The sequence below is a fragment of the Panthera pardus genome, unplaced genomic scaffold, assembly GCF_024362965.1.
Source record: "Panthera pardus isolate Hobbes unplaced genomic scaffold, ASM2436296v1 HiC_scaffold_13, whole genome shotgun sequence".
NCBI lineage: Eukaryota > Metazoa > Chordata > Mammalia > Carnivora > Felidae > Panthera > Panthera pardus.
In genome coordinates, this window is record NW_026526688.1 from 76992228 (window position 1) to 77016207 (window position 23980).

A 23980-nucleotide genomic window follows, 5' to 3' on the forward strand; every position below is an offset into this window, starting at 1 on the left:
TGTACATTAAAACTATAATAAGATACCATTTTACACTCACTGGAATGGTTACAGTAAAAAATATATACAATAGCAAGTATTGGCAGAGATGTGGAAAATTGGAACTCCATATATTTCTTGTTGAAATGGAAAACAATTTGGCAAATTTCTTTAAATTTATTTATGTATTTAGTTTTTAATTTGGCAAATTCTTAAGAAGTTAAACTAAACCCAACTTACAACTCAGCATTTACACCCTTGGGATTCTACAACCCCCCCTCCTCCAAAAATGAAAACATATGTTCATATAAAGACATATTTGTGAATATTCATAGTAATACAAAGTAGAATAATAATAAGAATCTAAAACTGGAAAAAATTTAAATATCCATCAGTTGGTGAATGGATTTTTAAAATGTGGTATATTCCATACTCATAGGCTGGAATACTATTCAGCAATCAAAAGAAATGAATTACTAATCACATGCTGCCACATTGATAAATCTCAAAAACATTATGGTTAGTGAAGAAGCCTGATGCAGACTTCATGATGTAGGATTCCATTTATCTGAAATGTCCAGAAAAGGCAAGTTTATAGAGACAGAAAGCATATTGATAGTTGCATAAAGCTAAGGATAGGAACAGGGATTAACTAAACAGTCACAAGGCAAGTTTTTGTGGTGGTGAAATGTTCTGAAGTACATTGTGGTGATAATCTCACAACTCTAGAAGTTTATTAATAAATCATTGAATAGTATACTTACATGGGTAAATTTTATGGTATGTAAATTATACCTTTGAAAATAACACTGAAAAAAATATAGTTACCTTGTCCTTGGTTCTAGACTCTAAATGTAATAATTAATCCTGCCACCTGTTTTCCACTGTTACTTAGTATTAATTGCATATTTTGTTACTTACATTGCATTCAGAAAACATAGAAAACTTGGTCTTCTATTACTAAGCTGTACAAAAAAAAATTATAGTTTCTCTTACCTTTATCCCACCCCATGAATACACACCTAAAGAGTTTAGAATCCTTCTTTCCCCTGTCATAAAGAGTATATAAGAATAATATTAAATTTAAAATGTACAAATGTATTATCTTTAAGAAAACTATTAATAAAGATGTGCATACAATTTTAGATACATTTCTCAATTACTATAACTCCTTTTATATCCGTAAATCAGTAAGTTGTTAATCATACTATTATTGATCAACACTTATGGAACCTAGATATTAATAATGGCTTACTTTGTTGGGATGAGTACTGGGTGTTGTATTGAAACCGATTTGACAATAAATTATATTTAAAAAATAATGGCTTACTTTAATGCATACAACATGTATCATGGACCTGTGGCCATTCCAAATCATGTAACCATTAACTGTGCATTGAAATATTTCTTCTATTCATTAGTATAACATGAATAGAACTTTTCACAGTATACAGATATCATTTTGTATATCAAATGTGTAGAATAAGCACAGATATTCATTATTTTATGATGTAATTAAGCTTAAATCAATTCTACACCAAATTCTGTTTTTTGCAGGCGTATTTCATTAGCTAGTCCACGTCAGCTTTTTAAAGCTTCTAATATGACCCAGCGATGGCAACATAGAGAGATTTCAAATTTTGAGTACTTGATGTTTCTCAACACGATAGCAGGTAATCTGGGCTCACGTTTTGACTTATTTCAAATGATAAATTATTTTTTTGAATGATAGATTATTATTGTGATATTATTTTGAGTACTAGTATAAGTAGCTTACTTTTATTTTCCTTTTTTAAAGTTTATTTATTTATTTTGGGGAGGGCAGAGGGAGAGAGAGAGAATCACCACTGCAGAGCCTGACTCAGGGCTCGAACTCACAAACTGTGAGATCATGGCCTGAGACAAAGTCAGCCGCTTAACCGACTTGAGCCACCCAGGTGCCCCTTACTTTTATTTTCATTATTACTACATGAGTACCTTATCAAGAGTAATTTTGGTAATAGAGTTTATGGTTTTACATATAAACAGCTGGCTATTTGAATAAATTCAAAATGGGTGCACACCCATTATACTTTTTCCAAAAATATAAAATGAAAATTTACAATCTTACTAATATAGTAAGAATGGATGCATTATGGAATAGTAGAAATGAAAAGCCATATAAAATCTTAACCTGTTAATAACTTAATTATGAATATTATATGATGAAACAAAAATGCAACATGGAAAAAAGCAAACTGTGGGTAAAATATTAAGTAAAGGAATACTTATATTATGAGCCATATATGAAAATCTGAAGAGTAAATGGCTCTATGAAAGGTCTATAATCGTGTAGTATTAGTGAACATCACCCATTGAAGCACTTACATTTGAAAGAGAGTAAGAATAGAAATGTGTCATTACTTTTCATTTGTGATAACTAGAATGAAGAAAACATTGAATGTATTTGTGTGACATTTGAGATTCACTTCAACAAACTGACACAGTTTGTATTTGAGGCACAAAGATACTGAGAGAAGTTATTTTAAGTATGTATATAAGCATTTACATGGTTCTATAGCAAAGGGGTATTCAAAGTGCTATGGGGACTAAAAGGGCAGAGAGAAAGGGAAATTCTGTTATACTCATCCAGTTGATGGGAGTAAGGAAAAAATTAGGAAAGATTTCATGTTCGTATAAGGATGGATTTTACTTTAGGGGCACCTGGGTGGCTCACTCGGTTAAGCGTCTGACTTTGGCTCAGGTCACGATCTCATGGTTCATGGAATCGAGCCCCGCATCTGGCTCTGTGCTGACAGCTCAGAGCCTGGAGCCTGCTTCGGATTCTGTGTCTCTGTCTCTCTTTCTCTCTTTGCCCCTCCCCCACTCACATTCTGTCTCTCTCTCAAAAACAAATAAACATTAAAAAAATTAAAAAGCAAAGGATGGATATTACTTTAGCAGAGGTGGTAGTTGGAGATTAGAGGTGATGCCATGTAAAACTGAAGGCATAAGGAAGCATATAAAGATGGGAAAATATGAACTATAGCTAGAGAATGATTAATGGTATAGTTTATATATATGTATATGCATGTGCACATGTAAAGCATGTATTCGTAAAAGTATAATGAGAAAGAAAATTAAAAAGTTGTTATGGAGATACATTGTACAAGATTTTCTGTCAGTTTGAGGAGTTAGCAGCCAATTCATTGGGAAGCTTGCAAGATTTTGAACAAATAAATGATATTAGAACTCTATGGAAAATTAACTTGCAGGCAGAATGAAGGATAAACTGGAGTGGAGAGAAACTTGGCAGAGAGCAGAGTTAAGAAGTAATTGTATATAAAAAAAGGGGGCTTGCATTAAAGAGGTGACAGTGGGAATTTAAGGATTAAATAACATAAGATTTACAAGGTACAAAACATTTGACATCCAGATGACTGATTGTAGGGGGTAAATGGGAAGAAAGTGTTACAAAAGGCTTCCAGGCTTCTGGCCTGAATCATTAGGAAAATGGTGGTGCCATTAACAGAAAGGAAGTCAGAAAAGATTGATCTAGGGAAAGATGATGATTTTAATGTGTAGCTAGACATCCAAATTAAGATATTAAAAATATTTTTTAGAAGTATAGGTCAAAGAGGGTATTTGGAATTTGGAGATAGGACATGGAATTTCATCTGCATAGATTGGAAATCACCAGGAATTAGTTGAGATTACCAAGACAGATAATACAGAAAGCAGTGAGACAAGGTCTAGGATTGTTCTTGTGCATGGCAAGAAGACAAAGGGAAAGTTAGTAAAGAAGAGAATGAGTGATCCCAGGATTTATAGACTCTGGGATCTATAGACAGAAAGGTCTTGGTCACTTGTATCAAATGTTATTAGAGAAGTACAAGAGAATTAATAATGAGTACAGGCGATACCTTTAGCTTTGGCATTTGGGAACGTGTTGGTTACCTTTGGGGTTTATTTTATTACTTTAAACTTTATTTTGAGAGAGGGAGAGAGGGGAGAGAGAGAGAAAGAGAGAGAGAGAGAGAGAGAGAGAGAGAAAGAGAGAGAGAGAGAGAGAGAGAGAATGTGACCTGGGGAGGGGCAGAGAGAGAGGGAGAGAGAGAGAATCCCAAGCAGGCTCCTGAGCCTGACATGGGGTTCGAATTCACAAACCATGAGATCATGACCTGAGCTGACATCAAGAGTTGGGCACTTAACTGACTCAGCCACCACCCAGGTGCCCCTCTAGGGGTTCATTTTAAAAGCAAACAAAAAAGGTTGATTATAAGAACTGAATGGTTGGAGATGAAATGAGAACATTAGATATAGATGATAGTCTTCTTGTATAATAGTAGAGAGAATGGATTAAGGCAAAGATGAGAAACCATGAAAGGGGGACAGAGAGAAAAAGTAACAGTGCAAGTTACGAGTGAGATAGGCTCGAGCTCAGGTGAAGGAATTACAGCTCACAAAGTATAAAGGCACTGTTAGAGAAGGTTGGAAGAGAGGGAGTATTATGGAAATGGGAATTTAAGGGCTCACATTGAAAAGTCTAAATTTTAGGGGCACCTGGGTGGCTCATTCGGTTAAGCATCCGACTTTGGCTCAGGTCATGATCTCACGGTCAGTGAGTTCAAGTCCCGCGTCAGGCTCTGTGCTGACAGCTCAGAGCCTGGAGCCTGTTTCAGATTCTGTGTCTCCCTCTCTCTCTGACCCTCCCCCATTTATGCTGTCTCTCCCTGTCTCAAAAATAAATAAACATTAAAAAAAAAAAAAAAGAAAAGAAAAGTCTAAATTTTACCAGTTTAAGGAGGTGTTCATCTCACAGGCAGTTGAGGAAAAGGAATGAAGAAAGATTGAACAATTGTGTTGGACTTAGATATTATGTAACTAATAACTGACAATATTTTTAAGTAGTAGTGAGAGAAAAAGTTAAATGGACCTTTTTAATTAAGCATGTGGTAAGTCAATGAATGCATAGATTGAATGTGCAGCAATAATTAGGAAGCAACATTTATGAAATAGTCTATTCTCATATAGCTTCTTTTGTGCCTAAAAGTGTTTTTTAAATATTTTCCCCAAATACTCTTTTTGAGGAATAGAGCCAATAATTTATTTTGGATAGTTTTTATATACCCTAGAAGGTGGGTTGGGTCTTAATGTTGTTTAAGATTTCTTTTATGCTATTATCTGTGATACATATAGGTTCTCATGACACTATGATACATTTCCCAAAAGGCAGTCCAGTAGGCATTTAGTAACTATATAAAGAATTAACCTTACTTAGTAAAAGTCTATTTGCAGTGAGCTGGTGCATACTCTTTTTTTGAAGATATAATAAATTTGATTACTTAAGAACAGACAAGATGATGATTTTACTAACATGTTTACTAACATCTCAATCAGAAGAAGAGGGAAATGGATGAAGAGAATAAAAATATACTGCTTTTTGCCACTTAGTTTGGTTACTTTTTTCTGGGAGAAATTAAAATTGACCAAAATAGGTAGTGACATAATGACCTCTGAATTAAAATTGTCCCAGTTATTCATGTTTTGTTAAGACTGTTTCCAGGTCATTCAAGGAAGAACTGTGTTACTCTAATAGTCCTCAAGATGAATAGAGTGAAATGAAGTTAAAAACATCATAAGGAAGGCTCAGATACCAAGCATCTGTGTGAAGAACTACTTTAATATTCAGCTCTATATTGATATGACATCAGCATATATTTGAGAAAGAGAAAAGATGATAGAATACACAATAAGAAAGGAATTCAAACAATATTAATATACTTGTCTCCCTTATATTTTAGTGGTGAAAGTCTGTTCACATTAAATCTAACGAAAAATAGGTTTTAGACTAGTAAATAGTGGAGCTGGGATTCAAGTGCTAGTGTTTTGATGTTAGAAACAATGATACGATCCACTATGCTGCTCCCTAAAATAGTGATATCCAGAAAACTGCTGTATATAAGTAGCAGGGCTATCTCATCCTTTGTTTTATTCATAATTTTAATAGACCTAAATGTGTCATTGAATGTCATTAGTTTAGAAGAATTGTAGAAGAGTATGTGGCAGCATTTATGAGTGGGGGAAAGCCAACATTGATGATGCTGCACGTTATATTCAGAGGATCATAGAATTTGAAAGCTGTTGCAGAAATTTTAGAGTTATTTAGTACAACTATCTTATTTTACAGATGACTAATGAATGTCCGCAGAGAATAAGTCACTTAAATTTGGTTGATTAGCTGCTTGATTGGTTGGCTAATTAATGGCAGAGAAAGGATTCTTGTTTTGAAAAGCTCTATGAGAATTGAAATTTTTTCTAAGGGTTGATAAAGAATATTTTGTTTGATGCAGGCCTTCAAGTAAGAAAAAAATAGTCAAGTGTATTTTATAAGAACAGAAACTTGGGGCCAGAGTATCTGGGTTTGAATATTATTTGACCATCACTAGTTACACGGTTTTAGGCCAGTTTGCAACCTTTTGTGTCTCGTTTTTTTACCTGTAAAATGGGGGATGATAATTCTGTAGGTTTATTATAGGATTGAATGAAATAATACATGTGTAACACTGAGGACAATGCCTGGCACTCAGAAAGTTATGTTGTTCTTATTTTTAGTAAATGATATCCCTGAGTCAGTTTTATTTTCTTATTCTAAATGGAATGACTTCTCTCTCTCTGTCAGGACGGAGTTACAATGACTTAAATCAGTATCCAGTGTTTCCCTGGGTCATCACTAATTATGAATCAGAAGAATTGGATCTTACTTTGCCAAGTAACTTCAGAGATTTGTCCAAGGTAATTTCTCAGTAATCCTCTTAAACAGAATTGTCTTGCATATAACAATAAATTTGATTATCTTTAATTTTCACATTACCTTGTAAAAATCTTTTTATATAACTATAGCTTTAATATATTTATCTTTTAAATGTATTTTCACTTTCTGAAAGTGAAATTTAAAATTGAATTTAAAATTTAAATTTAAAACTGAAAAATTTGGAAAAATGGATGATAGAAGTTGATAAGTTAAAAGTATTAACACTTGTATTCCTTTTTCCATGTACATTTAGGAAGACATTATTCTAAAACATTAACTTCTTTTAAGGGTGTTAGTAATTGTTAACACATGTGAGTAAATAATGGCCACCTCTCACTAGCACTTTTATAAAAAGACAAGTAACTCTTCTGCACTTCTCCAGGTGTCACACCTGACTTCTTTGCTACCTCAAAATCAATCCTCTTTAAATCTAATTTTGAATTGTATAAATCCAGTGCTTGAACCTTTCTTGACTTACAGTAATTTTTTTTACTTTATTAAAAAATTTTTTTTAATGTTTGTTTATTTTTTGAGAGAGAGAGAGAGTGTGAGCAGAGTAGGGCAGAGAGAGAGGGAGACAGAATCTGAAGCAGCTCCAGGCTCTGAGCTGTCAGCACAGACCCTGACACGGGGTTCGAACTCACTAACTGTGAGATCAAGACCTGAGCCGAAGTCAGACGCTTAACTGACTGAGCCACCCAGGTGCCCCTTGACTTACAGTTATTTTGACTGCAGAATAATTCTTTCCCAATTCAGTGTCTTGCTTTCTCTGCTTTTTATGTTGCTTTCCCTACTTTGTGAGTGAATGACTCTAGTCCTTTAGGTCACCCCCACATAGGACCATTACTGTTTTCCTTCCCTGATATACCACTATCTGCTTCTTTCATAACACCTAAATATCCTGCATTTTCCATGTCCTTCTACCTCTTTGTTTTGGTTCTTCTTGTCTCTCTCACTAAGCTCTATATGATAGAGTTCTTGTTCACCATTATTTTTCTGATGCCTTGCACAGAGCCTGCCATTCACTAAATGTAGTAAATAATAAAATATATGTGACATTTTCCCCAGGTTATAAAATATATTAACTGTATTTGATTCTTTAAATGTAAAACATGTAAATAATAAAGCAAAAGTTACTCCTAATGGACCACATATCAGTAAGGAATAATTACATTTTATATGTATACACTCATGTATATACACATTGACACATTCACCGTTTTTTAACTGTTTTCCTATGTCTTAGGTTCTTCAAGAACTTTCCTTTTCTGTCCTAGACTGTCAGTAAATAGAGTATTCTGTACCATCATTTTGTGATATAAAATAAGGTTATATGTCCTTTTTTTCTTTTAACTTTTTTTCATAGAGAATTTCAAGCATATATAAAAGTAGACAAATTAGCATAATAAATTTACATCTACCAATTACCCTGCTTCAACAGTTGTCAACTCGTGGATTCTCTTATTTTATTTTTATATTCATTTTCTTTCTGCCTTCTCATAGTACTTTGAAGCAAATCCTAGACATAATTTTATTCATAAATATTTCAATATGTACTTCTAAAAATGAAGGTCCCTTTTTAAAGAATAACCATAATACCATTTGCAAACCTAAAATAGTATCAATAATTTCTTAATATCATCAGAAACCTACTAAGTATCACATTTCCAATTAAATTACAACTTTCATAATTCTTTTTAGTGTGTTTATTCAGATCAGATCCAAATAAGGACCACATAGTGTAGTCAGTTGATACTGATTAAGTCTTAAGTCTCTCTTAATTCTGTAGGTTTCTCTTTCATCTTTTCTTTCTATCTAATTCATTAGTTGAAGAAACATATTGTTTGTTGTATATATTTCCTCATAGTATGGAGTTTGCTTATTGCATCCCTGTGTTATAGTCTAACAGGTTCCTCCATCTTCTATATTTCATATAAGTTGGTAGTTGGGTCCAGAGGTTGATAGAATTCAGATTGGATACTTCATAGGAAGTTTTTGCCTTCTTCTGTCAGAGGGCGTGTAGTATCTTCTTTATTTCTCTTTTGTGATGTTAGTAACCATTGATATGTAATGCCTAGATTCATTGGTTCTGTAATGACTGAAAAATTATGATATTTACATTCTCTCACTCTAATTTCATTTGTTATTGGGGACCCATTCCCTTCATCTACTGTTAGGTTATTCAGTGGTACATTGCATTGGAAAAGCAGGATAAACCTTTAAATTTTTCTCCTCTTATGCCAGCTTTTAAAACAGTGAACTGGTTCCTAACATCCTCCAGTGACACCTAAGTTTTTAAAAAACATCTTCATGGGGTGCCTGAGTGGCTCAGTTGGTTGAGCGCCTGGCTTCAGCTCAGGTCATGATCTCACGGTTTGTGAGTTTGAGCCCCACATCGGGCTTGCTGCTATCAGCACAGAGCCAGCTTTGGATCTTTTGTCCCCCTACCTCTCTGCCCATGCCCCGCTTGCACTCTCTCTGTCAAAAATAAATAAAATATTAAAAAAATAAAAATAAAAAACATCTTTATGAACACATAGACCTAAATGTATTTGATGTTTCCATCCATTGCAGTTATTATTTTCTCTGGTGTCCATTCAGTCGTTTCTGTTTCTGACCACGAGGACCTTCTTTAAATTGCTCCTGAGTCATTTTAGTATAATCTTAGTAGTCTTTGATAACTTCATGCTGTCTTGTGTGACAAAGTGCTCCAGTCTTAACTCTTATATTTTCTGGCAGTTCTAGAATCATGTATTTCTTTAAGGAGTTATTGGGAGCCCTTTTAAAGGGAGATAATATCTGAAGACTAGTTTGGCCTATTGTGATTGTTACTGCTGGATTTGTCATTATTTCTCGGCCCTTTTAGAATGACTTGGGAAGAAATTTAAGATGAAATACATCATAAATTGAAATTGATTTCTCTAATTTAAATTTAGGATCTTATGTCCTTTAATGTATCAGGAGTCTGAGACCCTGCACCCATTTTTCAGATGGGCAGGAAATCCAGTCTTTCTCCTAAGTACTTTCATTCGTAATTTCTAGCAAAACCTAAAGAATTTTTATATATTTATCTAACCTAGAGGTTCTTTGTTGCTTCTCCCCTGCCTGTCTCTTGAACCAGTCATTCTAAAGTTCTCAGGATGCCAGACTTCTTGCTTTTAGTGCTGACTTATTCCAAGAATATGCCTAGTTCTTCCTTTAACTCTTGCAAGTCCATTTAAGGCCATGGTGAAGTATTTAAATAAACCTCTACTGATTACCCAGTCATAGCAGAAGTGCAAGGCTGTCAGTGATTACCATCTCAATCTGAGGATCACTTCCTTGTTTCTGCAGATCCCCATATGCAGGTACCAGTTCACTGCCATATTCAGTTTCTTTCACATAGAATCCAGGAGCTTCCACTTTTCCGGTATCAGAGGGAGAGTATTCCCTTCTTTACCCACCTCGGGATATACCCTTTTATGCCCTAGCATGATTATCATTAGGAATGTTTGGGAGTAACCTCTACTCTGGATCCATAGGATATAATGTTTTTTCACACAGTCCAGATAATCACGGTACTCATCAGTGATGTCAACACAAAGGTTAACATTTTCATTATGACAAATAGCGGTATTCAGTTACTGGCCACTTTCTCTTTGATTATCATACCTTCTGTCTCTATCCCCCATCTTTGCGATCGTCATCTGATCCTGTAATGCCTCGTGTTCTCTTTCACCTTTATCCCTTTGATGTTGCTTTTCCCATCATCTAGAAATTTGTACTTCCATGGTACTGTCTGTACATGTCTATTATAACACATTACATAATCTATTATAATTTTGACATTTTTTTTTCTCTCTGTTCCCTCTTAAGGGAAATTATTAAATAGAAAGATTCCATTAATTTTTTTATCTCTGGTGTCTGGTATAGTTCTTAGAACTAAAAAATTATAGCAGTTTGTATATATATATTTTCACTTTAAAAGAGTTTTAATTTTCAAGAGAAAGTCTTTTTTTTTGCAGATCATATCTGATAAGGGATTAATATCCAGAATATGTAGAGAACTCTTGAAACTCAACAAAAACACAAACAACCTGATTCAAAACCGGGTGAAGGACTTGGAATAGATATTTCTCTAAAGAAGATTTACAAATGGCCAATGAATACATGAAAAGGTGCCCAACATTACTGATAGTTAAAGAATTGTAAATCAGAGCCACAAATGATATACCACTTCACACCCATTACACTTGGTATTGTAAAAAAATATAAGCATAACATAACAAGTGTTGGTGAAGATGTGGAGAACTTAGGACTATTGTACACTGTGGATGGGAATGTAAAATGGTACAGTTGATATGGAACAAGTTTGGTGCTTCCTTAAAAATTAAAAATAGATTTACTATAAGAAATAGCTATTCCACTTCTGGGTATATATTTAAAAGAATTTACAGCAGAGACTTGAAGAGGTATTTGTATACCCATTTTTATATTCATAGCAACATTATCTACAGCAGCCAAAAAATGGAAGCAATCCAATGTCAATTGGTGGATAAATAGGTAAACAGAATGTGGTATATACATACATACAACTCCTTAAGGAGTTAAGATACACACCACAAGATGGATGAGCCTTGAAGACATTATGCTGAATGAAGTAAGCCTTTCACAAAAGGACAAATACTGTATGGTTCCACTCATATGAGGTATTTAGATTAGCCCTAATCATAGAGACAAAGTAGAATGCTGGTTGCCAGGGGATGGGAGGGAGGAGGGAGGGAGGAATGGGGACTTCTTTAATGAGTATAGAGTTTCAATTTTGCAAGATGAAACAAGTTCTGGAAATTAATGGTAGTGACGGTTGCCCAACCGTATGAATGTACTTAATGCCTTTGAGCTGTACATTTAAAAGTGGTTAAAATGGTGGGGGGGCACCTGGGTGGCTCAGTTGGTTGAGCACCTGACTCTTGATTTTGGCTCAGGTTGTGATCCCTAGGTCATGGGATTGAGCCCTGCGTCAGGCTCCATTCTGACATTGGAGCCTGTTTATGATTCTCTCTCTCTCTCTCTCTCTCTCTCTCTCACTCACTCACTCTTTCTCTCTCTCTCTCCTGCTCATGCTTTCTCTCTCTAAATAAAAAAATATATTGGTAAAAATGGTAAATTTTATGTTCTGTATATTTACCACAATTTTTAAGAAAAGGTCAGCAAGGGAAAAAATATTAGTAAACTGGACACAAAGTAGAGGTTTGAAAAAGTGCTTTCATGTTCTGCTTTTGCTTCTCTGTGATCACCTTGAGAACATGCCTGGGTTAACCTGCTAGAAGGATGTGACTAACACATGGAGAATGTCTAGGTTGTACCAGCAGAGGCTATCTTAAGCCAGCCCTCAGCTGACTACAAACACATGACTGAGTATAACCAAGAGAACTAAATCTGGCCCAGAGTAGTAGAATTTCCCAGGTAACCCATTGACTATGAGGAATAATAAATGCAGAAATGGTTGTTTCCTGGGGTCTTTGTTTTTATTTTGTTTTGTTTTAGAAAAAGGAAAGCTTTACTTACATTTTGGTATCATATTTGTTATAAAACCCTGTAGTATTTCACTTGAATCTGTAGAACTCTCTAGTCTAATAATTGAGGACTGTGTATTAGTTTGACTTGTATAGTGAGTCATGCAGTAAGTCAGTAATAAAAACTTGCCAACTCTTTAATTCTCAGGCTATTATATCCTCTCTTTCCATTATTTGAATTTTATGTATGTAAAATTAAAAATCTCATCTTTGACTAATTTGTTAAAATGTAAAGTTTGCCTCACAAAATAAATTGCATTTGAATAAATAACCTTTCTAGTGTTCCAGAAAAATTGCCTGTGTAAAAATTTTTTAAACTGAGTCTTTCAGTTTGGACTTCTATTTAAGCACATAGCTTAAGATTTTTTTTGTGCTCAGGAGGGTTTTTGGTAGGCTCTTCAAGATACAGTGGGTAGTAAGATGGATTATAGACAGGGTGCATGTTTCTGTCTTGATAGAACAGTTACTAATAGTGATGAGTGGGAGGCTGTTTGGAAATTTCTGCTGAGGTTGTAATTCTGTCTTCTGCTATCATTGTACCTGAACAAGAGCTCCCATAACCCTGTTGCCTCTTCCTACCATTGTTCTTTGCTAACTTCCTCTATTCTCTGCCTCTCACCTTGGTTCTCTATCCCACTAAAAATCTTGTATGAACAGAGGAAAGCCTCCAGTTTTTTCTTCTTACTTTTTTTTAATGTACGCTATATTGTGTTTTTCATTATGAGAATTCATTAAAATAATGTCAGCAAAACGCTGTAGTAAATGATTTGCCAGCAAAATAGAATCCTTTTTTAAAACCAAATTTTATTTATATGTTACAGCTATTTCTAAGGAACTTGACAAATACTTTTGTTGGGTGGATAAAATACTGTTTTAACTAATGCCTTTGTAATTTATCTTCTGTACATGATAAATAAGTTTGTTTTTATGCCATACTAGATGACCAATAGTAATTTTGCTCTTTTTATTTTTTTAGATTTGTAAAACTGGTAGAGGGCCTTAAACTAAAAGAATTGATTTTGTTAGTCTATCCATATATGTCCATATCCACTATACATATAGAGGCATAAAAATATAATTTTGATGATTTAGTGCCTTTAATTATAGTAGTGGTATCCACTTTTATATTTTGAGAGATTTCGTGAGAGATTTATACTTTGGGCTGAGGAAAGAATATAAAGAATGCTTTCAACAAGAACTGAGGGATACACCATTGAATAGTGAACAGTAGTAATTAGCAGGGCTAGGAAGAAGTGGGAAGCTCTAACATTCAACCACATATCTTGTAACTTAGCAGCAGTAGTTCAAATGCTATAAAAGTCCTTCAAATTCAAGAAAATGGAATTCTAGTTCTAAGTGTTTTCATTAAATATTGATGGAAATAAGTGAATTTGGAATTAACTACATTATTTTAGGTGAAATAAGCATATTAGATTTTTGAAAATTGTGCTTTGCATGTGTAAAATAATAGTAACTGTCTACTTTATAAAAGTATATCATTCCTGTTGGCATTAAAATCTTCCATAATGTTTACAGTGTGATTCAGTTTGCAGATATCTGTTTATATACATACTTTCAGGGATACATCTCATACATAAAATGAGTTGTTTCTGTATTAATAATGATTATAAGAGAATTATATTAAAATTTTTCTCATAGTATGCATTTAGCAAACATTACTATTTGTTTAAATAAACTTGTGAAATCATAGAAAACATTCTGTGCGAAGTTTAATTTAAAACATAAACAGATCTTATCCCCATTCTTAAGTAGATTATATACCCTGACTGGCTTTAAAATGTATTGAATTATTTATGCATACTTATGTCCATTTAATTTCCTCAATGCTGTTTTTTAGAGGAGTTTTAGCAGCTTTGATACAATGCTACAATTTTACTTGGTAATTTCTTCCACGTTGCGCAGGGAATTTTCTTTCTGAAACTGAATTAATATAATCAACAGCCTTTCTTCTGTATTATTTTTCTGATCATTCTTTGTGAAAGGGTTAGAAGGAAAATGTAAAAAAAAGTCTTCTTGAAGGTATAAACTTTTATTTTATGCACAATATCTCCTTGTAATAATTACAAATTAGTATTGCCTGTTGAGAAGATCAAATAGTCTGAAAATCTGATGAAAGTTAATTTTTTTTTGTATGGATATATTGAGAAGGTCCTCACTTAACATAATGGTTTAATCTATTCTTTCAAAGCTGAAAAAAGGTAGGAATGAATTTTGAAGCTGATTTTTTTCCTTCGCTTTCCCAGTTATTTCATTGCTAGTGTAAAATCCTGACTGATGGGGAAAAAAAATCCTGACTGATGAGAAGACAGATCTAACCATGCATAGACTTTGGAGTGACATTAATCTATATTTTACAGAATACATTGATTTTTATATTTTGACAACCTTCTTGAAAGAGATAAGAATGAACATTTTCTTTTTGTCTTTTCTATATAAGAAATTATAATTAGGACAGGAATATATTTACAAAATGTCATATCACAGAAACAAATTATGATGGCAGAGTGTTTCAGTAACAGGGCTCTCTTTGTAGATTGGGAAGATTTTCTTTACCACTGTGATTTTTTTTTCCTTAATAGGGGATTGATTGTGTAAACCAGTTTTCCAAGAGAGGAAAACCCAGATGATCTGAGGCAATTATTTCTCTTCTAATTGATCAACATAGTTATTTTGGAATATTTAATATGTATATGTACTGTCATCTGAATACCTGTTCCAAAAGATGAGTTTGTTCTTAGATTGAAATGCAGTTGATAACCATTAACTTCCAAATGAAAACTGCACAACTAAGAAAGAACATGCCACCTTATTGTTGTTAATTAATTTTTATTGAGAACTTACTTTTTGTCAAGCTCGTATTTAAGAATGTTACATGTGTTAACCCCCACAAAGCCCTTGTAAGATAGGTAACGTTACTTATTGTCTTTTACAGAGACAGGAACTGAGGCACTATGAAGTTAAGCAAGTTGCATAAGGTCACACAGGTAGTGGGTAGCACCAGAATTTAAACACTAAGCCAGTGGTTTTCAAACTGCAGTTTACAGCTAACATTTTAAAAAATGAATAGAAAAAAAATTAAAGATAATAAATAGAGAACAAAAAACAAAAACCAAATAAACAAACAAAAAACAGAATCAGACCTCCACTGTAGAGAACAAACTGATGGTTGCCAGAGGGGAAGGACGTGGGGGGTTGGGCAGATACCAAACCTGGGATGGTTTGGGTGGTGAGTGGGAGATACAGGCTTGCAGTTATGAAATGAATAAATCATGGGGATAAAAAGCACAGAATAAGGAATTCAGCCAGTGATACTGTAATAGCAATGTAATGGGAGAATTGGTAGCTATACTTGTGGTGAACATGGCATAATGTATAAACTTGTCAAATCACTAAGTTGTACACCTGAAACTAATGTGATATTGTGTGTCAACTACTCTCAAAATGGATAAATAGATAGGTAGATAGATTTTGTAGAGAAAGAAATGAATAAAATTACAAAGTACAACATGAGGAAAATATCAGTGTGCATTATGTATGAATCTTCTGCTTAAGCTGTTTGTGTGTGTGTGTGTGTGTGTGTGTGTGTGTGTACGTGTACATGTGTGCACTGGGTTATGGTTTATGTGACCTATTTCTTACTATAAGTTTTGGCCCAGAATGTTTGAGAAAATACCACAGTGTGCTATATTGCTTCTACATTTGCCATCAATTTCTGAGTCTGTTTTAATGTTATTTTGTCAAGTTGCCTTTCACCTCTCATGCTGAAATACAAGGTAAAATGCAGCCAGCATTCTATGGCTTTAAAGAGGAAAGCTTTTCCAAATTGTTCTTCTTAGTGTGCTTGTCCCAGGTTATGCTCTACGCCTTTTTTGCCTAAGCCTGTTTTATGAAAAAAACTGAATGTTTGCTTTAAACTATTGAATCCCTGATGTTATAACTTGAGTATTCATTTATTTTTTTCTTTTGTTTATTGAATAATATTGTGTGCCAGGGACTCTTCATTTCTGGAAATCCAAAAGAATAAAATTAGGTAGTTACTCTCCTACTAAAAAATAAACTGAAGGTTGGGGTGAAAATGAAGAAATGGCCAAGGTATAAGCAAGTATTTTATTTTTTAATAATTAAAGCTTACATTCTTAAAATGATGGAAAATACTAAGAGAGTTTGAGGTAGAGGGAAAAGAAAATTAATCATCCATTTTTCAGCTTTAGAGTGCAAGCACAATATGAGCTGTTCTTTAGGTTCAGAGTGCAGAAACAAGAAAAGTAAATATTAGGGGGAAATGAACTTGCACCACAATTGCTTGATTCTTCCTTGCAGTGTAGGATTCTAAGGAGAATTTACTATTACCATATCTTCAAATTGTGGTCCAGGCCCTAATAAATCATAGTGGTTTTTTTCCACCAGGATTGCATATGTTACAATGCCATACCCATTTACAACTCTGTTGAACTAACAGCTTCTGTTGCCCTAATCTGGATCAAAATGTTTCTAATGAGTAAATTCTCAGGTAATTTAAGAGAATTGAATGACAATACTCTCTTGAATTTACTTATTTGCTGATGAGTTGCTATTATTTGTCTGTAGCATTTATTGGCTTTTTCTTCTTTCTCTCTCTCTCTGTTTAAAGCAAAAGTAGGTGATTTTCTCTGTCTCTCATTTATCTTTTACCATTTGGTTGTGTATTTTTATATGTGAGATATGTCTCTCTAACACACGCATTTAATATACAGCATTCATCTTGACCTGGAATTGACTACCGACATTTAACTGTTGTTGATCAGACAGCACTTCTTTATCTCTTTAAGTTTTAAGTGCTGTTTCTGACGAATGCCAGTCCTTTTAGTCCTGCTCTGTAACAGATATACCAGGAATCAGTATACCATCTAGATGTCACAGAGGGAAAAGAACACTCTTTTTGGAGGCGAGGGGAATATTGTTTAAATATGATAGGTGTTACAACCTTTACTTTATTTTAACTTATTAGGCTTCAGTCAAAACAAAGGAATTCAAAAGTTTTTAAAAACCTTATGATATTACAACAGCAAATATTGGATCTTAAAGCATTTCAGTAAAATGTAAATACAGAGAAAGAAATTAATTATCCCATGCTCGGATTTTTCTTTTCTTTCCTTTCCTTTCCTTTTCTTTTTTTTCCTTTCCTTTCCTTTCTTTCCTTTCCTTTCCTTTCCTTTCGTTTTCTTTTTTTTGGCTGATAAAATATGTTTAAAATATTTAAATCTTGGTATCAAATATGGATGCTGTAATGTGCCACAAGGATGTTGAGGAGTTTGGTATAAATTATATTCTTGCTTTGGAGAGTTTACAGTCTAATCAGCAGAAGAATTATGTGGGGAGAGTTTAGAATATTATTTGATTTGAATTGTGAGGGAAGCCCTAGTAGGTGCCTTCCTATGTAAACACACATTTTACGTGTGCTATCTTATTTAATCTCCTCAACAGTACTATAAGGGACGTGTTATTATCTATATTTCACAGATAAGGAAACTAAGATATAGTGAGGTTAAGGAACTCGCCAAGGTCACACATTTTCCCAGTGTTAGGCTCTCAGATATGTCCATGTCAGTGAACTGGTAGGCTTTAGGGATAAGTGGAAAGAATATTTTAGATTGAATACTTGCATTTATGTCCACTTGTTTCCCCAAATCCAACTACTCTTCCCTTTATCTTGGCATAAGGGACAGAGGTGTACTTGTTAGAGAAATTATACCAGAGAAGTTTCTGATTTGAGAAAACCAAGAACAACAGAGGAAGGGTTGAAGGGAAAGAATGGAAAACAGGATGAACTGAAAGCTTTAAGTACTGAATGTTGAAGGCCCCCAGACCCCTTTTGCTGTCATGCTATCAGAACTCTGGCAGCCAGGCTTATACCAGCCCCACCCTGTAAGACAGAAGATTGTATTACTCTTTGGACGTATTGACTGGCTCAAGAGAAAAGACCTAAGAAATGTTAACGATTTAGAGATTCCACTTGGAGCCCACCTGATTTCTCTTCAGTGAAGTCTGCCAGCTCACAATGCTACTTAGGCTTGATGTACTACAGTCAGCTCTTTTGTGCCTCGTTCTAAAACTGAACATACATCCAAGTGTTAGCAAACATTTAAAGACAGTCTCCATTGTCAAAGATGACAAAGACTAAAACAAATAGAAAAATGAAAGAAACCAGAAGAAACAAAGACAATTTAGGAAACAGAAGAAACCTTAAAAACAAAATCAGAATAAATATCCTCACAGAGGTAACAGAAAACTCAGACATTAATAGAGAAAGGAAAATGATCCTATAGAAAGCAGAATGTTAGGGCAGATGGTTTTTAAAAGACATCAAAATGATATAGGAAAATAGCCTAGAAAGATAAAATTAGAGGACTAAAGTAGGAAATCTTTGGATTTAGATAACACATTATGTCAGTCTGCTTTCATTTATTAGTAAGGGACGTTTCTCAATTACTTAATTGGTAGGAGGGGTGGTCCTAGATAGCAAACAGCTATTTAAATATATTTTTATAGGTAGTATTATATAGTTATTTATGTGATACTGAAGAAAAATTTTCATGGGTACACTGATCTTTTTAAACTTTAATATGTGTTCAATGTGATGTATTTAGTTTAAAATATGGTTGTGCAACTCTTCCCTCAAAATGTAAAATAAGTTCAGCAAAGTGTGAAAGGTATATATGGAGAGAGAGAGAGGTTGTGGTGCATTTAGAAGATTTGCTGAAGTTTCGTTTTTAAATCAGGAAAATAATACTTTGTGTAACTTTTTAAAAAATTTACACTTATTAAGTATTAGCACTCTTTAGAGCAGATTTGGTTTTCTACTAGAAGCTACCTTTTATGAGAAGCTTTCAAATGACTCTAACAGAGGTTAACCTTACACTTAATTTAAGCAGCCTTCAATGACATTGTTTTTTAACATTAGTCAGAATATGATAAACTGAAGTAACTGAAATGGATTGTGGTTAATATTACTGTCAGGGTGATGAATAATCCTGACATACACCAGCAACACACTGCCAGTCAGTAATCCTCAAAGTTAAGTATTTATTCTCTAATCATCCTAAGTCACTGTGGTGTGGAGTGACCATTTATTATTATTTATAAATGAATTATTTTATTTGCACAGCATTGCCAATTTTATCCCTTACTACTTCCTGTTTTCTTAGTTTAGTGCTGGGTGTGCTAACTTGGGTAGATTCAGAGGAGGGAACATGTATCTACCATGAATTTACATAAAAATTGTTTTCAAAACACCTAGAGTTTGGGTTGTGTAAGTTTAATAAGTACTGGTTTATAGTAGCAATAAGGTTGATAGTAAGCTATACTTCTGATTTCAGGGTGTGTGTGTGTGTGTGTGTGTGTGTGTGTGTGTGTGTGTGTTTATGGGGAGTAAATGTAAGTAGGAAGACATTTTAGGAACCTGATTATTTGTAGTTTTCTTTATATACCTGTATGTGTCAACTTTTCAACTTGTTATTCTTATATTTCCCTCTGATCATCAAAATTTATTTTATGTGAATATGTGGTATGTTTTGGGGGGGCAGTTTTTTTTTTTAGTTGAGGTATAATTGACATCAAACATTCTATCAGTTTCAGGTATACAAAATAGTGATTTGATATCTGTATATATTGCAGAATGATCACCATAATAAATCTAATTAAACATCTGTAGTGTGCATTTTATAGTGGGTAATGTAGTGTCTTTTAGTCACATGTCCACATTCTTGTCCAATTCTTTATTCCCAAAGTCCACTTATTTAAATTCAACACAAGTTTATGTTGAATAAATGTGCTTACTCAAAGAATTATTAATTTGCCAACTAAGTTTTGTAGACATTATTCTGAGGACTGTGCCAGGAACAAACGTGGATGCAATAGTCTCCACTTTTTAAAGTTTTATAACTGAATGTATGTTATGTATGAGCCATTTATAGGAGAATAATATAATCAGAAATATTTTATTTCTGTATGACTTAATTTTAAACGGTTCCACTTTCAGAAAAGGATTTTTTTTTTAATGTGAGTTCATGATTTATGATGTGAACCAACTTTTTGAAAATGGAAAAAGGGTAAATTCTGAAAACAAAAAACACTGGCCTAGTATAAAAAGTAAAATGATGATTAAATAGGTAAATTTTTTAATGTTAGGAAGAAAAGAAAATCAGTAGTTTTACTTAGAAATATATCCTGTAAAACTATATTAACTTCTTTTCTTTAAAAATGTGTTTTGATTAAGTTAATAAATTATGGAAGTTATAGATGTAATGTGACATATCTCAGCAAATTATTTGAAAATCTGAGTGATACCTTTTTGATAATTAGGCAAGATGATTAAAAGACATTAATAGTGTTCAGAACTGTTCAAATCACTTATAACCCTATTGTTTAATGGCTTTATAAACTTAAGGTATTTCCTTATTGTTCCTTTGTTGTATTCTGTTCTAGGCTCTGATTTGTTAAACAGTTTCACTAATATTACAAATTGATCATACAAATTGCTTTGCAGTTAATTAAAATAAAAAGCTTTTTAAAAAAATATTTACTGATTTTTAAGAGAGAGAGAGAGAGAGAGAGAGTGAGCACGAGCAGGGGAAGGGCAGAGAGAGAGTGGCACAGAGTATCCAAAACAGGCGCCATGCTGACATCAGTGAACCCAATGCAGGGCTCAAACTCATGAACTGTGAGATCAGGACCAGAGCCAAAGTCAGATGGTCAGCCAACTGAGCCACCTAGGCACCCCATTAAAATAAAAAAAATTTAGATAATTTTGGCAAAATCGAATACCTGAAATATTTGAATGAAGTACAAAGAAATAATATAAAGTTTTGCATTTACTCTTAGAAATTTCTAGTACAAAAAAAAACAGGAAAAAAGGATAAAGAAAAGTCAGTGTTAAAAACTATAAATGGCAGTAGTCTTGTTAATGGGAAGGAATATAAAAATGTGGCAATTTTTACTAAACTATAGATTCTGGTGCTCTCAAGGGGACTGTTCATTGCAAGAGGTCTTTTGATTCACATATACATTATATATACAAGAGACTGTCTTACTGGAAAGTTAAAGCTGATGATTTAGATTATTTAGTTGACTATATGCTTATTATCAACCAACAGTGTTTTGGCTTTTCTAAAAACAAATTGGGTCAAATATATTTGTGACTCATATTGTGACTCATATTGTGACTTCTGATGCAGCCTAATTTTTAAATTTTTTTTAATGTTTATTTTTGAGAGACAGAGAGAGAGAGAGAATGTGCGCATCAGCGGGGGGAGGGGCAGAGAGAGAGGGACACACAGAATCTGAAGCAGCTCCAGGCTATTAGCTGTCAGCACAGAGCCCTACATGGGTCTCGAACTCATGAACCGTGAGATCATGACCTGAGCCGAAGTCGGATACTTAACTGACCAAACCAACCAGATGCCCCACTAGCAGATGCAACCTATTTTTAATCTATAATATATTATAAGGGTACAAGGTAAGGGTTGAAGTTCAGTTTTTACAAATGAAAGTCCAATTCTTTCAACACTGTTTCATGAAAAGACTGTTTTCTTATGAAATGTCTTGGCACCTTTGTTGGAAATAAATTAACTATATATGTGTGGGTCCATTTCTAAGCTTTGTTCTGCTCAATCATATATCTTTTCTTATATCAGTATCACACTGTCTTGATTACTGTAGCTTTATAGTAAGTCATAAAATCAGGTCATATGAAACCTCTAACTGTACTCTTTTTTTCAAAATTGTTTTAGCTTTCCAGTCCCTCTATTTTTTCATATAAATTTTGGAGTCATTTTATCAATCCAGCTGGGATTTTTATAGGGATTATATTTAATTGGTTAGGCCATTTTTGCTAAGAATGCTATATATATAAAAAAAAGACAGTCTTTCAGTCCATGAATTTGATTCCATTCATTTAGGTTTTCTTTAATCTCTAATGTTTTGCAGATTTTGGCATGCAATTCTTGTACATATTCTGTTAGTTTACCCTTAAATTTTTCATATTTTTAATAGGTATAAAATTTTCAACTTCAGTTATTTATTGTTTGTATACAGAATTACAGCTGAATTTTGTACATTGACCTGTATTTTGCAATGTTGCTAGACTCAGTTATTTTTATTGGCAGCCTTTTGTAGACTTTTTGGGACTTCCTGCATACAAGAATATATCATCTCTGAATGAACACTTACTACATTATGGAATATTGAATAGAAGTGTTAAGAATGTCTTGTCTTTGGTATTAGGGTAAAAGTATTCTTTTACCTTTTTGTATATTAGCTATATGGGTTTTTCATAGATGCCCTTTATCAGGTTGAGGAAGTTCTATTTCTAGTTTGTTAAAAGTTTTATTATAGTTGGATATTGAATTTTGTCAGATACTTTTTCTGAAGATAATCATATGGTTTTTCTTCATATATTAAAATGATAAATTTTATACTGGTTAATTTTGGATTCATTCCTAAGACAAACCATATTCGATCATGATGTATCATCCGTTGTAATAAACTGCTGGATTTGATTTGCTAATATTCACTTACGAATTTTTGCATCTGTGTTCAGGAAGTATATTTGTAATGTCCTTGTCTAGTTTTGGCTTCAGGGTAATGCTGGCGGGATAAAATGAGTTTTGAAGTTATTCCCTCTTGTTCTCTTTCCTGGAGAAGATGGTGTAGAAATTAATTTCATCCTTAGTGGAATTCATTAGTGAAACTATTTGGTCCAGGAATTTTATTTCTGGGAAGGTTTTCTTAAAACTTTGAATTAAATTAATAGATATAGGGCTATTCCTGATACCTTTTTGTTCTTGAATGATCTTTGGTAGTGTGACTGTCTCACAGAATTTGCTTATTTCATCTTTTATGCTTGATTTTGGTAGTTTGTTTTCTTTCTTTCTCCCCTTCCCTTCTCCACCCCCGATCAGCCTGGCTGTGTAGTTTATTTATTCTTCTGTTGCTTTTCCTGTGTTCAGTGCTCTTTGCTTTTTCTCCTACTTTTCTTCTTGATTTGGATTTAATTCCTCTTCCTTTTTTGGGATTTTCAGGTGAATGCTTTAATCTTTTGATTTGAGATTTATTTTTCTTTCTGATGTAAAAATGCAATGCTACAAATTTTTCTCAAAGCATTGATGTTACAAAGCCCAACAAATTTTTATATATTGTATTTTTATTTTTATTTCATTCAAAATATTTTCTAAATTTCCTTGTGACTTTCTCATGGATTATTTAGAAGAGTTTCCTACCCCCCACCCCCCACAGGTTTGGGGATTTGTCAGACATCTTTCTCCTGTTGATTTCTTGTTTAATTCCATTATGATTGTTGAACATACTTTGTATGATTTTTATTTTTAAAAATGAGTTGAAATTTGCTTTATTGCTCAGAATATGGTCTATGCTGGTTATTGCTCTGTGTGTACTTGAAAAGAATATGTATTCTGTTGTTGGGTAAAGTGTTCTATACATGTCATTTACAACCAATTAGGTAAAATTGGTTAATAGTGTTGTTCATATCTTCTATATTTTCACTGATTTTCTACATGCTGTATTGATTAATGTAAATGAGAGGAGTATTGAAGTCTCCAACTACAATTTAGATTTGTCTGTATGTTTTTTTTATTTC

The 23980-nt window shown here is 33.5% G+C and overlaps 1 protein-coding gene across 6 annotated transcripts in view; it reads left to right on the forward strand.

Moving 5' to 3' along the window:
* The window catches only part of LRBA (LPS responsive beige-like anchor protein), a 781419-nt gene that overhangs the window by 581969 nt on the left and 175470 nt on the right, over positions 1-23980 (forward strand). For all 6 annotated transcript variants that reach the window (XM_019441290.2, XM_019441289.2, XM_019441291.2 and 3 more), the window contains exons 43-44: positions 1537-1652; positions 6641-6753. In XM_019441290.2, the coding sequence (XP_019296835.1) occupies positions 1537-1652; positions 6641-6753 (229 nt within the window). The remainder of the gene's footprint in view (positions 1-1536; positions 1653-6640; positions 6754-23980) is intronic.